This window comes from Somniosus microcephalus, chromosome 6 (genome assembly GCF_052327205.1).
Source record: "Somniosus microcephalus isolate GS21.2 chromosome 6, FLI_Smic_1.0, whole genome shotgun sequence".
In the NCBI taxonomy this organism is placed as follows: domain Eukaryota; kingdom Metazoa; phylum Chordata; class Chondrichthyes; order Squaliformes; family Somniosidae; genus Somniosus; species Somniosus microcephalus.
Window position 1 is genome coordinate 27,490,404 of NC_140992.1, and position 16,309 is coordinate 27,506,712.

At 45.2% G+C, this 16,309-nt stretch overlaps 1 protein-coding gene across 2 annotated transcripts in view; it reads left to right on the plus strand.

Annotated features, from left to right (window-relative positions):
- The first annotated feature begins 3,322 nt into the window (after positions 1-3,322).
- The window catches only part of LOC147115548 (sodium/hydrogen exchanger 9-like), a 567,900-nt gene continuing 554,913 nt past the window's right edge, over positions 3,323-16,309 (plus strand). The window contains exons 1-2 of one of the 2 annotated variants that reach the window (XM_085989869.1): positions 3,323-3,664; positions 8,417-8,619. In XM_085989869.1, the coding sequence (XP_085845995.1) occupies positions 3,484-3,664; positions 8,417-8,619 (384 nt within the window). In that variant the 5' untranslated portion in view covers positions 3,323-3,483. The remainder of the gene's footprint in view (positions 3,665-8,416; positions 8,620-16,309) is intronic. The other variant, XM_085989868.1, reaches the window with a different exon arrangement.

Below are 16,309 nucleotides of genomic sequence, written 5' to 3' on the forward strand. Positions count from 1 at the left end.
TGCCTTCTTAACCACCTTATCTACCTGTCCTGCTACCAGGGATCTGTGGACATGTGCTCCAAGGTCCCTCTGATCCTCTGCACTTCTCAGAGTCCTACCATTTAATGTGTATTCACTTGCCTTGTTAGCCCTCCCCAAATGCATTACCTCACACTTCTCTGGATTGAATTCCATTTGCCACTGTTCTGCCCACCTGACCAGTCCACTGATATCTTCCTGCAGTCTGCAGCTTTCTTCGTCATTATCAACCACATGGCCAATTTTTGTACCATCTGTAAACTTCTTAATCATACTTCCTACATTCAAGTCCAAATCATTGATATATACCACAAAAAGCAAAGGACCTAGTACTGAGCCCTGCGGAACCCCACTGGAAACAGCCTTCCAGTCACAAAAACACCCTTCGACCATTACCCTTTGTTTTCTGCCTCTGAGCCAATTTTGGATCCAACTTGCCACTTTGCCTTGGATCACATGGGCTTTTACTTTCATGACCAATCTGCCATGCGGGACCTTATCAAAAGTCTTGCTAAAATCCATATAGACTACATCAAATGCACTACCCTCATTGACCCTCCTTGTTACCGCCTCAAAAAATTCAATCAAGTTAGTCAGACACGACCTTCCCTTAACAAATCCATGCTGATGGTCCCTGATTAATCCGTGTCTTTCTAAATGAAGATTTATCCTGTCCCTCAGAATTTTTCCAATAATTTTCCCACCACCGAGGTTAGGCTGATTGGCCTGTAATTACTCGGTCTATCCCTTTCTCTCTTTTTAAACAACGGTACCACGTTCGCAGACCTCTGGCACCACACCTGTAGCCAGAGAGGATTGGAAAATGATGGTCAGAGCCTCTGCTGTTTCCTCTCTTACTTCTCTTAACAGTCTGGGATACATTTCATCCAGGCCTGGGGATTTATCCACATTCAAAGATGCTAAACCCCTTAATACTTCCTCTTTCACTATGTTTATTTCAACTAATATTTCACACTCCTCCTCCCTGATTGCAATGTCTGCATCGTCCCTCTCTTTTGTGAAAACAGACACAAAGTATTCATTAAGGACCATACCCATGTCTTCTGCCTCCACACACAGGTTACCTTTATGGTCCCTAATAGGCCCCACTCTTACTTTAGTTATCCTCTTGCTCTTAATGTATTTTTAAAACATCTTTGGGTTTTCCTTGATTTTACTTGCCAATATTTTTCATGCCCTCTCTTTGCTTTCCTAATTTCCTTTTTAATTTCACCCCTGCACTTTCTATACCCCTCTAGGGTTTCTCCAGTATTGAGCCCTCAGTATCTGTCATAAGCTTCCCTTTTTTACTTTATCCTACCCTGTATGCCCCTTGACATCCAGGGAGCTCGAGATTTGTTAGTCCCACCCTTTTTATTTAAGGGAACATATTTGCTCTGAACCCTCACGATCCCTTCCTTGAATGCCTCCCACTGCTCTGACAATGATTTACCTTCAAGTTTCTGTCTCCAGTCCACTTTGGCTAAATCACATCTCAGCTTAGCAAAATTAGCTTTTCCACAATTGAGAACTTTTATTCCTGGTCTATCCTTGTCCTTTTCCATAACTACCCTAAATCTAACTGAATTATGATCATTACCACCAATATGCTCTCCCACTGATACCCTTTCCACCTTCCCAGCTTCATTCCCTAAAGCTAGGTCCAGAACCGTCCGCTCTCTTGTTGGGCTTGCTACGTACTGGCTAAAAAAATTCTCCTGAATGCATTTTAAGAATTATGCTCCCTCTATACCTTTCACACTAATTTTATCCCAGTTAATATTAGGGAAGTTCAAATCCCCTACTATTACTGCCCTATTTTTGCACGTCTCAGAAATTTGCCTACATATTTGCTCTTCTATCTCCATCTGACTGTTTGGGTGTCTATAGTACACTCCCAGCAGTGTGATTGCCCCTTGTTTGTTTTTCATTGGATGATCCTTCTAAGATATCATCCCTCCTCACAGCTTTAATTGTTTCTTTAATCAATATTGCAATCCCCCCTCCTTTTATAACCCCCTCTCTATCGCGTCTGAAAACCCTGTAACCAGCAATGTTGAGCTGCCATTCCTGCCCTTCTTTCAGTCATGTCTCAGTAATAGCTATAATATCATCCTCCCACATGTCTATCTGTGCCCTCAGCTCATCTGCTTTATTCCCTGGACTCATTGCGTTGAAGTATATACCATTTAGCACTGCCAAACTCCCTTGTTGTCTATTTTCTAGCCTTTGTTTCCTCTGTCTTCCAATCTCGATTACTAATTTTCTGCCTTCCTTTTCCAGCTTTGCTTCTCTCTCTTCTGAACCTACTCTCAGGTTCCCATTCTCATTCTTCTCAACTCCATATAGTCTTATCAAAGCCCTGTACAATCGTAGCAAGACTTACTCTTATATTCCAACCCCCTTGCAATAAAGGCCAACTTACCATTTGCCTTCCTAACTGCTTGCTGTACCTGCACGCTAACTCTCGGTGTTTCCTGCACGAGGACACCTACATCTCTCTGAACAGCAACATTTAATAGTTTCTCCCCATTTAAAGTGCTGTGGCAGGGGCGGAAACCTGATTGGAGGGATTCAAACATGGAGTTGCAGGAAAGATGGGCACAGATTTGGAAGGCCATAGCTGTTCAAGGACTTTGGAAAGGAATGGGAAGTTGGAGATGGGCGGTAATTTGCAAGGACAGAGAGGTCAAGGGTATCTTTTTGAGGAGAGTGGTGATGACGGCAGATTTGAAGGGGAGGATGATGGTACCGGATGAGAGGGAACCATTAACAATATTAACTAACATGGGGGCCAGGAAGGGAAGTTGAGTGGTAAGCAGTTTGGTGGTAATAGGGTGGAGGGAGCAGGAGGCGGGTCTCATGCACAAGATGAGAGGGCATGAGGGGAGATAGGAGAGAAACTAGAGAAAGATGCTGGGGGTTCCTAAGGCTTGGCTCTTGCCAACCCGTGCCTATGGGCTTAGGAAAGGGTTATGTGTCACTGTAGGGAGTGTGCACTCTCCCTCACTCAAAGGGAAACTGGATTTCTCAGTCGTTTGGTTTGAAGACTGTTCAGCATAATGATGTTTTCTGTGGTGTTAGATGACCAGCTGATCAAAAAATAGTCTAGGACTGAGTTTTTTTTAAACTTTTTTTTTAGCATTTTAGAATAAAACCAGCTCTTAATAAAAGGAAGGGGGCCTGAAGGTTATCAGGGAAGAATGAATTTGTTGTGGAGCCAAGCTGAAGAGCCAAAAGCGCAGCTGGAAGGGTGGCGCTGTGTTGCGCCCAGCAGTCTGGGAGATGTAGTCCTGCCAGCGCTGTGTGCGCTGCAGGAGCCGGCCAGCGGGGACTACAACCCCCAGAGCGCCGCGCAGCCCAGCCGCTGACAGCTCGCAGAGCATCTAAGGGAGGCAGCGCTGCCAGTCCGCCCGGACTTCACCCTGACAGCCAACAGCATTTGCAACAAAAAAAACCCAAATCATGTTGCCCCAAGTTAGGACGAAGAGCAGCTCGGGCCGGGACGTTGCAGAAAGTCACCGTCAAGAAACGGCGCAATTGCTGATATTTAACTTTTTGCTGATTCTCACCATCTTGACTATTTGGTTGTTTAAACACTGGAGAGTCCGCTTTCTGCACGAGACTGGAGGGGCAATGTTTTACGGTGAGAGCAAAGTACAAGTTAATGTGTTACGTATAAGCTAATTGACCTACAAGACCACGGCATTAAGTAAGGAATAAGTGGAAATATCAGTAAGTGCGTTTGTACCACACCGTTTGAAACTTGCAGCGTTCGCAAACATGTTGCAAACAGACCTTGGAGTGGGGTGGGGGAAAACCACCTCGTCATTGCTGGCAGTGGTTGGGTTGCAACAGAGGAGGTGACAGAAAGGAGCGGAGCTGTGCGCCTGGTCTTTCCTGCCGCTGCGCTCAGGTGTCTTTGTACAACAAACACCGCCCTGGCGCTGTCAGTCTTCAATTACTGTGCTACACGACCTGCTGCAACCGACTGGGAATAACTCCAACAAGAGACGTGGCACACACAGTTCCGCCTCACTGAAACGGGCTGTTTAGAAGAGGCAACATAGAAGATAGGAGCAGGAGTAGGCCATTCGGCCCCTCGAGCCTGCTCCACCATTCAATGAGATCATGGCTGATCATCCAAATTCAGTACCCTGTCCCTGCCTTCTCCCCATATCCCTTGATCCCTTTAGCTTTAAGAAATATATCTAACTCCTTTTTGAATATTCTTAATGAATTGGCCTCCACTGCCTTCTGTGGTAGAGAATTCCACAGGTTCACCACTCTCTGGGTGAAGAAATTCCTCCTCATTTCATTCCTAAATGGCTTACCCCTTATCCTTAGACTGTGACCCCTGGTTCTGGACTCCCCAGCCATCGGGAACATCCTTCCTGCATCTAGTCTGTCTAGTCCTGTTAGAAATTTATAATTTTCAATGAGATTCCCTCCCATTCTTCTAAACTCCAGCGAGTATAAGCTCAATGACCCAATCTCTCCTCATACGTCATTCCTGCCATCCCAGGTATCAGTCTGGTGAATCTTCGCTGCACTCCTTCCATGGCAAGAACATTCTTCCTCAGATAAGGCGACCAAAACTGCACAGAGTTTTATCGCTTTAAAAATAGCTTAAGTTTCTCATTTGGAGGGCGTGCGATAAGCAAAGTGTGAAACAGCACACTGGAGATTAGAATGTGGAAGTGCCAGCAATAGTATTAACTGGCTGTACAAATAATTCAGCTTGGATATTAAATCAAGTGCTTATTTGGTTTGGTCCACACGGGCACAATAACATTTGAATTGCTTTTGATGGACAGTGGTGGTCATGGGCCAAAGCATGATGGCATTAGCTGCATTTAAAAAAGTTTGCAAATACAGCTGATGTTCTCAATTTCTTTTAACGAGGCCACAATAAATCACAAGATATGTGACTCACTGGTTTGTACCTGCAGCAGAGGTGTAACCAGTGTGTGCACTGTATCAAAAATAAAAACAGAAAATGCTGACAATACTGAGCAGGTCAGGCAGCATCCGTGGAGAGAGAAACAGAGTTAACGTTTCAGGTTGATGACCTTTTGTCGGAACTGTTCTAACGAAGGGTCATCGACCTGAAACGTTAACTCTGTTTCTCTCTCCACAGATGCTGTCTGACCTGAGTACTTCCAACATTTTCTGCTTTATTTCAGATTTCCAGCATCTGCAGTATTTTGCTTTTGCATTAGTCTGCACTATATCCTTCCCTGGAGCACAAAATTGGAGAGCTGATGATGCAACAGCTGATTTTCTGACATGTGGGATCTGACCATATGTCGCTGCTGCTTTGCTCCTTCGTGATCTTCTCAGGAGCAGTGCTAATAGCCACTGATACTTGCATTTATAGCACTTCCCTGTTGAACCCCAGTGTCCTATGTGACAAGTGGGGGTGCTCACCACTGTACTAACCAAGATCCTAACCTAGCCCCTGTCAACTTGCAGCACAGAGCCTGTTTCTAGAGGGAAGGACAGCATCATGTAAAGCCCGAGTAAAAAATAAAAAAAATCAAGAAGGATGATTATTATCTCTGTAAATTGGGGGCAGGGGAGTTACATAGAAACATAGCAAAATAGGAGCAGGAGTAGGCCCTTCGATCTTGCTCCACCATTCAATATGATCATGGCTGATCCTCTATCTCAATACCATATTCCCGCTCTCTTCCCCATACCCCTTGATGCCTTTTGTGTCTAGAAATCTATCTATCTCCTTCTTAAATATATTCAGTTATTTGGCCTCCATAGCCTTCTGTGGTAGAGAATTCCACAGGTTCACTACCGTCTGAGTGAAGAAATTTCTCCTCATTTCCGTCCTAAATGTTCTACCCTGTATCCTGAGACTGTGACCCCTCATTCTAGACCCCCCCAGCCAGGGGAAATATCCTCCCTGCATCCAGTCTGTCTAGCCCTGTCAGAATTGTATACGTTTCAATGAGATCCCTCTCATTCTTCTAAACTGGGGGCGGGGGGAAGAGTATCTTTGTGAATTGGAACATGTTTCTGTAAATTGGGGGAGAAAGGGGGGAAAACTGCCTCGATGAACTGGGGAAGGGAGTAGAGGGGAGAGTGCTCTGTGAAGGCAACTGCGACTGTTCGGGTAGCTTTTGGTCAAATTATGGTCTAGTTGGTCTTTTGAATATACGGAAACCCAAATCTGGCTTTATTTTACCTATCTTTTTAAGATGAAAAAATTATCAATTGTGAAGTTTTCAAAAAGTTTTAAATTAATCAAAATGCACCATATTTGGTGTAGAGATGCAAAATGTTACAAGGGAGCATGCCTCCAGCAATGCATGTCGGTGGGCAGAGACTGGTGTGGACAGCATTTGGCAGGCGCGTGTATGTACGGTTCAAGATTTATTGCCTATGGCCCTTCCCTGAAGAATATAATCAAATAGCCTCAATTGGCTTCTTAACCTGAACCTATCTTGTGACTACCCAAATTAAACATCCCAGCTCTTTGCACCAAACTTGGAACAGAAAATGGATAACCGTGAAAATAGGTTGTTTTATTTATGAACCCTAAAGTAATCTATGGAAAAGACCGCCAAAGAACAGTAGGGACGAGAGGGATATGAGCTTAGCACCAGAGGGAGATAGGAGAAATGGGCCGGGGATTTCCTGTTCTCTGGCCTAAACTCGGAAATGAGCCATGTGGGCTCGAATGGCTTTTACTTTCATTCTAATGGTCTTGAGTTTCACCCTATATTCTGAATAAGGTAATAACAATGACTTGCTTATCCCACAAGTTTCTTCTACACGCCAGGCTGACCTTGTCTTCGGATAATGTCGGTGTTCTTGTCGCTCCCTTGCCTTGATTTCCAATTGCACTGTCATGCTTTAACTGGCAAGGAACTGTTTAAAATTAGAAATGTAACCTGGTTGGGTAAATGTTTGAAAGTATAAATTGTTCTTTGGTTCTTTGGGTCCTTGTAAGTTTTCTTGATATAAGAGCTGTATGGAATAGAATTCATAATTGTAATCTTGAAAATATTTAAATATAGAGGCCTAGAAATTCAGTTGCGTTAGCGCCCACTTATTGGCTATAAAGTGGTTTGCGCCTGAAGTTTCTTATCGCCCGAAATTAAGTTGGGCCCTAACATCGGCGTTAGCCGGTAGCGCTGCGCCGGCACCGATGACGTCATCGGTGTGCGCAGCGCCCCGGTTACAACGCGATTCCGCTCCGAAGCCAACTTCAGTTGCGGCCGCCTCGCCCGCAGCGGCCGCAAACAACGTTTTGAAAACGGTGCCTTGCAGCTCCGAAAGGCCGGCGCATAAAGGTGGAGGGGCGGCCGGCCGCTTTCCCGGCGGCCGCATGGCCGCACCTCCCTCCCCGGACTCCTGCACCACCCCCCCGCTGCATTGCTGTCTGACTCCCGCGAGCCCGGCACTTCTCCGTGGTGCCGGGCTCATTTGCCGGGACAATCCAACGGCGATCTCACGGCTGCAGGCAGCTCCTCCTTAAGAGAAGGAGGAGGCCTGCAGTACTCCAGCCTGCCGCACCGCATCGGGTGGCGCAGCGGCAGCTGGACGGCTGAAATAGACGTTCATCGCCCCAATCGAGGCGGCCAAACCCTGCAGTAGCGCCCGCCTCCGTCTTCGCCCGTGGCAACTGAATTTCAGGCGGGCGCTGCGGGAATCCGGGCGAGCGCTAAATTTCGGGCGCTGAAGACCTGGCGGGGCCTTACTGAATTTCTAGGCCAGAGTCTTCAAAGAGTAGAATAAAAATAGTGTGGCTGAGTGCTCTGTTAAAATTATGTTCAGAAATATGTACTTCTGTTTTTTTTTGTTCTTTTCTCCCACTCTTCAGGTTCCCCATAAATCACTCTCCGACTGAGCATGGTATATTCCCACACTTCCTTCTATATCACTTTGGAACTAGTTGTTGTGAAGTATTTAGAGTGTTACAGGGGAGACTCACCCACCAGATTGCCATTTCTCCCTATAGGGAAGCACCTTAGCTTCCCTATAGTGTGTCAAGTTCCCCAACAGCCTGCAGGCAGAGCACAATCAGCGCACCATAACAATGGCCAACCTACTCGTGGACCTCCTGGCTGCATGAACTTTTATAACTTCCTAGTTCATGTATTCAGGTTCTGAGAGAACAGCAGCGCTATTAGTTTAACAAAACAATAATATTTTAAATATTTGTATATTATACCATTATATCATCCATAAAAAACAAGAAACAACTATTGATGAAGCATTTATGAGTGTGAGTTAGTGAGTCCAGCTTGTATTAATTGTAACCCATAAGCTGCCAATCAGGAAATATATTAATTATTAAAGCATATATTTTTCAGTGGTAACTTAAGCAAGATTGTGAAAAGTTGCAATCCAACTAATTTTTTGTTGTTGATCTGCTTAGGCCTGGTAATGGGACTGATCCTCCGTTATACCATTCCGTCCTCTGACCATGAAAACAGCATTGTGCATAACTGTGACATTGTGACCAACAGCCCTGGTACCTTGCTGCTGAATGTTACTGACCGGCTGTATGAGTACGAGTATAAGCGGGAGATTGACAAGCACAATATGAATAACCGGCAGGGAAATGAGATACTTCGGAAGGTAAGGTTTGAATGCAAGATTGTAATATAAATTTAGATTGCAAGTGACATTATTTGCTGCAGAGTATCAAGGATGTAGAAAGGTGTTTGTAACAGAGTTCAGATGATGTTACAAACCATGAGCGAAAATCCAACTGTTAACTGAACCACTAAAATTAAACCAAATTTCAGAGTGCTGCAACTGTACCATACTGTAGTACTTCTGTACTACGTAACTCATATTGCAGTGATATGGACATTTATTACACTGAATGTTACTGTATACCCTATATCTTTGTTTATCTTAGTAAAGATCTTGCGTGTATGCACACTCTTGCCTGCACAGCTTGACTTCCTGTTGTCACGTTTCTGTCAAACTTTTTGTGTCAACTTTCCCCCCCATTGTAAATGGATACGTCCACATTTATAATGAGCTTTACCAATGTAAATTCATTACTCTGATTGTGCAGTCTGGCCACTGGATTCCTACATTGCTCAATGTTTTCTGAAATCATTTTTCTCAATAACTGATATTTCCTATGTCCAAAATAAGGGCTTAAATAAAATAAAATAACATTTCACAATAATATGATTATTCATAATTATATTATCCATTGAATTGTCTTTTGTGTCCTTTAATGTCTTGATTGCAAGTGTTTAGTTGAAGTAGTTAGCCCTGAGCTATGACTCGGTGTGCTGCATTTAGATTGTACAGTCTAGGGTTACCATTGATCAGAAACTGAACTGGACCAGCCATATAAATTCTGTGGCTGCAAGAGCAGGCCAGAGGCTGGGAATTCTGCAGCGAGTGTCTCACCTCCTGACTCCCCAAAGCCTTTCCACCATCTACAAGGCACAAGTCAGGAGTGTGATGGAATACTCTCCACTTGCCTGCATGAGTGCAGCTCCAACAACACTCAAGAAGCTCGACACCATTCAGGATAAAGCAGCCCGCTTGATTGGCACTCCATCCACCACCAGCGCACTGTGGCTGCAGTGTGTACCATCTACAAGATGCACTGCAGCAACTCGCCAAAGCTCCTTCAACAGCACCTTCCAAACCCGCGACCTCTACCACTTAGAAGGACAAGGGCAGCAGACGCATGGGAACATCACCACCTACAAGTTCCCCTCCAAGCCACACCATCCTGACTTGGACCTGTATCGCCGTTCCTTCACTGTCGCTGGGCCAAAATCCTGGAACTCCCTTCCTAACAGCATTGTGGGTGTACCTATACCATATGGACTGCAGCGGTTCAAGGTGGTGGCTCACCACCATCTCCTCAAGGGCAATTAGGGATGGGCATTAAATGCAGGCCTAGCCAGCCAGCGACGCCCACATCCCATCAATGAATAAAAATTTTTTTTTTTTTTTAAAAGCATGTGCATGTGGTCTAATTTCCCAGGATACATCAGCACTGTTCAGTCAGGTGTACTAATGGAATATCTTTATTTAGCTCCAAATATATTTTTCAAAATTATTTGAAGAAAAAAGATGAATTTCAAGAGCTTCATTGTTTTAAAATTTATATATATTTTTAAAAAGTTTTTGTGTCTGTGAGTGAGAGAAAAAGTGTTCTGATTACATAACCATTATAGCTGTTACTTTGTGTTCTATAAACTTTAGAAAGTACATTAAGCTGAGAGGAGAGAGAGAGAGAGAGAGACAGACACCAGGGCCAAAGGGAGGTGAGAGAGGAGCTTTTCTTAACTAATTTCAGATTTACAGCATCCACAGTATTTTGCTTTTGTTTTCTGATCTAATGTTAGTTCAAAAGCAGTGGAATTTTGAAGACAACTAATTATCTCAAATGTATTTTGTTGACCGCTAGAAAAAGTAAACTGTTCAATTTTGCTATGTCAACTGCAGCAAGCTCGAGCCACTCGATGGTTCCATGGAGCGAGTTTCTGAAGCTCCCAACTCTGTTGCCATCTTGTATGTATAGCTTACATTCATAAAATGGACAATGCCACAGGTAGTTTAATAGTAAATCATATACAGAATAGCAAAGAGTTTGGACAGTGTCTTAAATTGAATTTGAGTTCCTGCCTTGTGAAACATTCCTAGCCAGTGGCTGTTTTATGTAACAGTAACCACAGGGGCTACAGTACAACCTTTTGTAGAAAGTAAATTATGCTTACTGAAAAATGAGAACTATTTCTATGGCTACAATATTACATTTTAAGTTTTAGGAAACGTAGAAAGAAACAATAATATTCAGTTCAATAAGTATGTGGAGAGTGGACACAGTCCACGTGACCCAGCACTTGGTTAGGAAACTCCTGAGGCTACATTGGCTCTTTGTGTAGAAAGGGTTGAGTCACTGAAATCTGTTTATTTGCATCTTTTTTTCATTCATTAACAGGATGTGGGCGTCACTGGCAAAGCCAGACCAATGTAGGGGGTATGTTTAAGAAGTTTGCAGATGATACAAGAATTGTTTGTGTTTGATAGTGATGAAGAAAGCTGTAGATTGCAGGAAGATATCAATGGACTGGTCAGGTGGGCAGAAAAGTGGCAAATGGAATTCAATCTGGAGAAGTGTGAGGTAATGCATTTGGGGAGGACTAACAAGGCAAGGGAATACACAATAAATGATAGGACACTGAGTAGTGTAGGGGAACAGAGGGACCTTGGAGTGCATGTCCACAGATCCCTGAATGTAGCAGGACAGGTAGATAAGAACATAAGAACATAAGAAATAGGAGCAGGAGTAGGCCAATCGGCCCCTCGAGCCTGCTCCGCCATTCAATAAGATCATGGCTGATCTGATCCTAACCGCCAATCCACTATCACAGAACCATCTCCTGAATCTAACAGAATTAGACACACGAAATAGGAGCAGGATCAGGCTACACGACCCCTGGGCCCGCGCCGCTACCCACAGGGCCATGACCGATCCGAACCTAGACTCCTGTCCAAATTCCTGCCCGCTCCCCGTAACCCTTAATTCCCTTTACTTCTAGGAAACTGTCTATTTCTGTTTTAAATTTATGTAATGATGTAGCTTCTACAGCTTTTTGGGGCAGCATATTCCATGGACCTACCACCCTCTGAGTGAAGTAGTTCCTCCTCATCTCAGTTTTGAAAGAGCAGCCCCTTATTCTAAGACTATGCCCCCAAGTTCTAGTTTCACCCATCATCGGGAACATCCCCCCGCATCCACCCGATCCGACCCCTTCACAATCTTATATGTTTCAATAAGATCGCCTCTCATTCTTCTGAACTCCAATGAGTAGAGTCCCAATCTACTCAACCTCTCCTCATATGTCCATCCCCTCATCCCCGGGATTAACCGAGTGAACCTTCTTTGTACTGACTCGAGAGCAAGTATGTCCTTTCTTAAGTATGGACACCAAAACTGTACGCAGTATTCCAGGTGCGGCCTCACCAATACCTTGTACAACTGAAGCAATACCTCCCTATTTTTATATTCTATCCCCCTAGCAATGAAAGCCAACATTCCATTGGCCTTCTTAATCACTTGCTGCACCTGCATACTAACCTTTTGAGTTTCGTGCACCAGGACCCCCAGATCCCTTTGTACTTCAGTACTTTCCAGTTTCTTGCCATTAAGATAATAACTTGCTCTACGATTTTTCCTGCCAAAGTGCATAACCTCACACTTTCCAGTATTGTATTCCATCTGCCAAATCTCTGCCCACTTACTTAGCCTGTCGATGTCCCCTTGCAGGTTTTTTATGTCCTCCTCACTCACTACTTTCCCTCCCATCTTAGTATCATCTGCAAACTTTGATATGTTACACTCGGACCCCTCCTCCAAATCGTTAATATAGATTGTAAAGAGTTGGGGACCCAGCACTGACCCCTGCGGAACACCACTAGTTACTGATTGCCAGTCTGAGAATGAACCATTTATCCCAACTCTCTGACTTCTGTTAGATAGCCAATCCTCTATCCGTGCCAGAATATTACCCCCAATCCCGTGATTTTTTATCTTAAGCAATAATCTTTTGTGTGGCACCTTGTCAAATGCCTTTTGGAAGTCTAAGTACACTACGTCCACTGGTTCCCCTTTATCCACCCTACACGTTACTTCCTCAAAGAACTCCAGCAAATTTGTCAAACATGACTTCCCCTTCATAAAACCATGCTGACTTTGTCCTATTAAATTATGATTATCCAAATGTCCTGTTACTGTCTCCTTAATAATGGACTCCAAAATTTTACCTACCACAGATGTTAGGCTAACCGGTCTATAGTTTCCAGCCTTCTGTCTACTGCCCTTTTTAAATAAGGGTGTTACATTAGCAGTTTTCCAGTCTGCCGGGACCTTTGTCGAGTCCAGGGAGTTTTGGAAAATCACCAATGCATCCACAATCCCTACCGCCACTTCCCTCAAGACCCTAGGATGTAAGCCATCAGGTCCAGGTGATTTATCCGCCTTGAGTCCCATTATTTTACCGAGTACCACTTCCTTAGTGATTTTGATTGTGTTTAGCTCCTCCCCCCCCCTTTAGGTGGGGGAGGAGCTAAGGTGTGTTACGTAATAAGGTGGTTAAGAAGGCATACAGGATACATTCCTTTATTAGCTGAGGCATAGAATATAAGAACAGGGAAGTAATGCTTGAACTGTATAAAATACTAGTTAGGCCACAGCTAGAGTACTGCGTACAGTTCTGGTCACCACATTACAGGAAAGATGTGAGCGGGTACAGAGGAGATTTATGAGGATGTTGCCAGGACTGGAGAATTTTAGCTATGAGGAAAGATTGGACAGGCTGGGGTTGTTTCCTTTGGAACAGAGGAGGCTGAGGGGAGACTTAATTGAGGTGTATAAAATTATGAGGAGCCTAGATGATAGGAAGGACTTATTTCCCTTAGAGAGATCAATAACCAGGGGGCATAGATTAAAGTAATTGGTAGAAGGATTAGAGGGGAGTTGAGAACCTTTTTCATGCAGAGTGTGGCGGGGGCCTAGAACTCCCTGCCTGAAAGGATGGCAGAGGCAGAAACCCTCATCATGTTGAAGAAGTACTTGGATATGCACTTGAAGTGCTGTAACCTACAGGACTACGGACTAAGAGCTGGAAAGTGGGATAAGACTGGATCACTCTTTTTTGGCCGGCACAGACACAGTGGGCCGAATGACCTCCTTCTGTGCCATAAATTTCTAGAATTCTATGATTCTAAAGCCAGCATTTATTGCCCAACCCTCATTGCCCTCGAGGGGGTGGTGCTGAGCTGCCTTCCTGAACTGCTGCATTCCGTGTGGTGAAGGTACTCCCACAGTGTTAGGTTGGGAGTTTGAGGACTTTTACCCAGTGGCAATGAAGGGACGGCAATATATTTCCAAGTCAGGATGGTGTGTGACTTGAGGGGAACTTGAGGTGGTGTTCCCATGTGCATGCTGCCCCTTGTCCCTCCTAGGTGGTAGAGGTCGCGGATTTGGGAGGTGATGTCGAAGAAGCCTTGGCGAGTTGCTGCAGTGCATCTTGTAAATGGTACACACTGCAGCCACGGTGTGCCGGTGGTGGAGGGAGTGAATGTTTAAGGTGGTGGATGGGGTGCCAGTCAAGCGGGCTGCTTTGTCCTGGATGGTATGGAGCTTCTTGTGTTGTTGGAGCTATACTCAGCCAGGCAAGTGGAGAGTATTCCACCCTACTCCTGACTTGTGCCTTGTAGATGGTGGAAAGGATTTGGGGAGTCAGGAGGTGAAACACTCATTGCAGAATACCCAGCCTCTGACCTGCTCTTGTAGCCACAGTATTTATGTGGCTGGTCCAGTTAAGTTTCTGGTCAATGGTGACCCACAGGATGTTGTTGGTGGCGGTGTTCGACAATGGTAATGCTGTTGAATGTCAAGGAGAGGTGGTTAGACTCTCTTGTTGGAGATGGTCATTGCTTGACACTTTTGTGGCGCGAATGTTACTTGCCACTTATCAGCTCTAGCCTGAATGTTGTCCAGGTCTTGCTGCATGTGGGCACGGACTGCTTCATTATCTGAGGAATTGTGAATGGCACTGAACACTGTACAGTCATCAGCGAACACCCCCATTTCTGACCTTATGTTGGAGGGAAGGTCATTGATGAAGCAACTGAAGATGATTGAGCCTAGGATACTACCCTGAGGAACTCCTGCAGCGATGTCCTGGAGCTGGGATGATTGCCCTCTGGAAACCACAACCATCTTCCTTTGTGCTAATTATGACTCCAGCCGAATGGAGAGTTTTCCTCATGATTCCCATTGACTTCAGTTTTACTAGGTCTCCTTGATGCCACACTTGGTCAAATGCTGCCTTGATGTCAAGGGCAGTCACTCTCGCCTCACCTCTGGAATTCAGCTCCTTTGTCCATCTTTGGATCAAGGCTGTAATGAAGTCTGGAGCCGAGTGGTCTTGGTGGAACCCAAACTGAGCATCAGTGAGCAGGTTATTGTTGAGTAAGTGACGTTAGCATTGTCGGCGACCCCTTCCATCACTTTGCTGATGATTGAGAGTCGGCTGATGGGGCGGTAATTGGCCAGATTGGATTTGTCCTGCTTTTTGTGAACAGGACGTACCTGGGCAGTTTTCCACATTGTCGGGTAACTGCCAGTGTTGTAGCTGTACTGGAACAGCTTGACTAGAGGTGCGGTTAGTTCTGGAGCACAATCATCAGCACGATAGCCAGGATTTTGTTGGGGCCCACAGCCTTCGCTGTATCCAGCGCCCTCAGCCATTTCTTGATATCATGTGGAGTGAATGGACTTGGCTGAAGACTGGCTTCTGTGATGGTGGGACCTCAGGAGGAGGCCAAAATGGATCATCCACTCGGCACTTCTGGCTGAAGATGGTTGCAAATGCTTCAGCCTTGTGTTTTGCACTCGTGCCCGCCTCCTCCATCATTGAGAATGGGGATGTTCATGAAGCCTCCATTACTGGATGTGGCAGGACTGCAGAGTTTTGATCTGATCCGTTGGTTGTGGGATCGCTTAGCTCTGTCTGTAGCATGCAGCTTCCACTGTTTAGCATGCATTTAGCTTCACCGGGTTGGCACCTCATTTTTAGGTACGCCTGGTGCTGTTCCTGGCAGGCTGTTGCTGATGGCCCACAGCACCTCATGGATGCCCATCTTTGAGCTGCTAGATCTGTTCTGAATCTATCCCATTCAGCATGGTGGTAGTGCCACAGAACACGATGGAGGGTGTCCTCAGTGTGAAAATGGGACTTCGTCTTCACAAGGACTGTGTGGTGGCCACTCCTACCAATACTGTCATAGATGCATCTGCGACAGGTAGATTGTTGAGGACAAGGTCAAGTTGGTTTTTCCCTCGTTGCTTCTCTCACCATCTGTCACAGGCCCAGGCTGGCAGCTATTTCCTTTTGAACTCGGCCAGCTCGGTCAGTAGTGGTGCTACCAAGCGATGGAGATTGAAGTCCCCCACCCAGAGTCCCTCCCGACTATATACCATGTATCGCAACCTCTTCTTGCCATGGGACAGGACATACCTAGGGATGGTGATGGTGGAATCTGGGACGTTGGCTGAAAGGTATGATTCTGTGAGTTGTTGTCTGGGACAGCTCTTCCAATTTTAGCACAAGTCCCCAGATGATAGTGAAGAGGACTTTGTCGTGTCCGAATCTGATGCTTAGTTCAATGCCGGGTGGTCCGTCTGGTTATTCTACTTTGTCGTAGTTTGGTACAACTGAGCGACTTCAGCGGGCAGTTAAGAGTCAAACACGTTGTTGTGGGTCGGGAGTCACACATA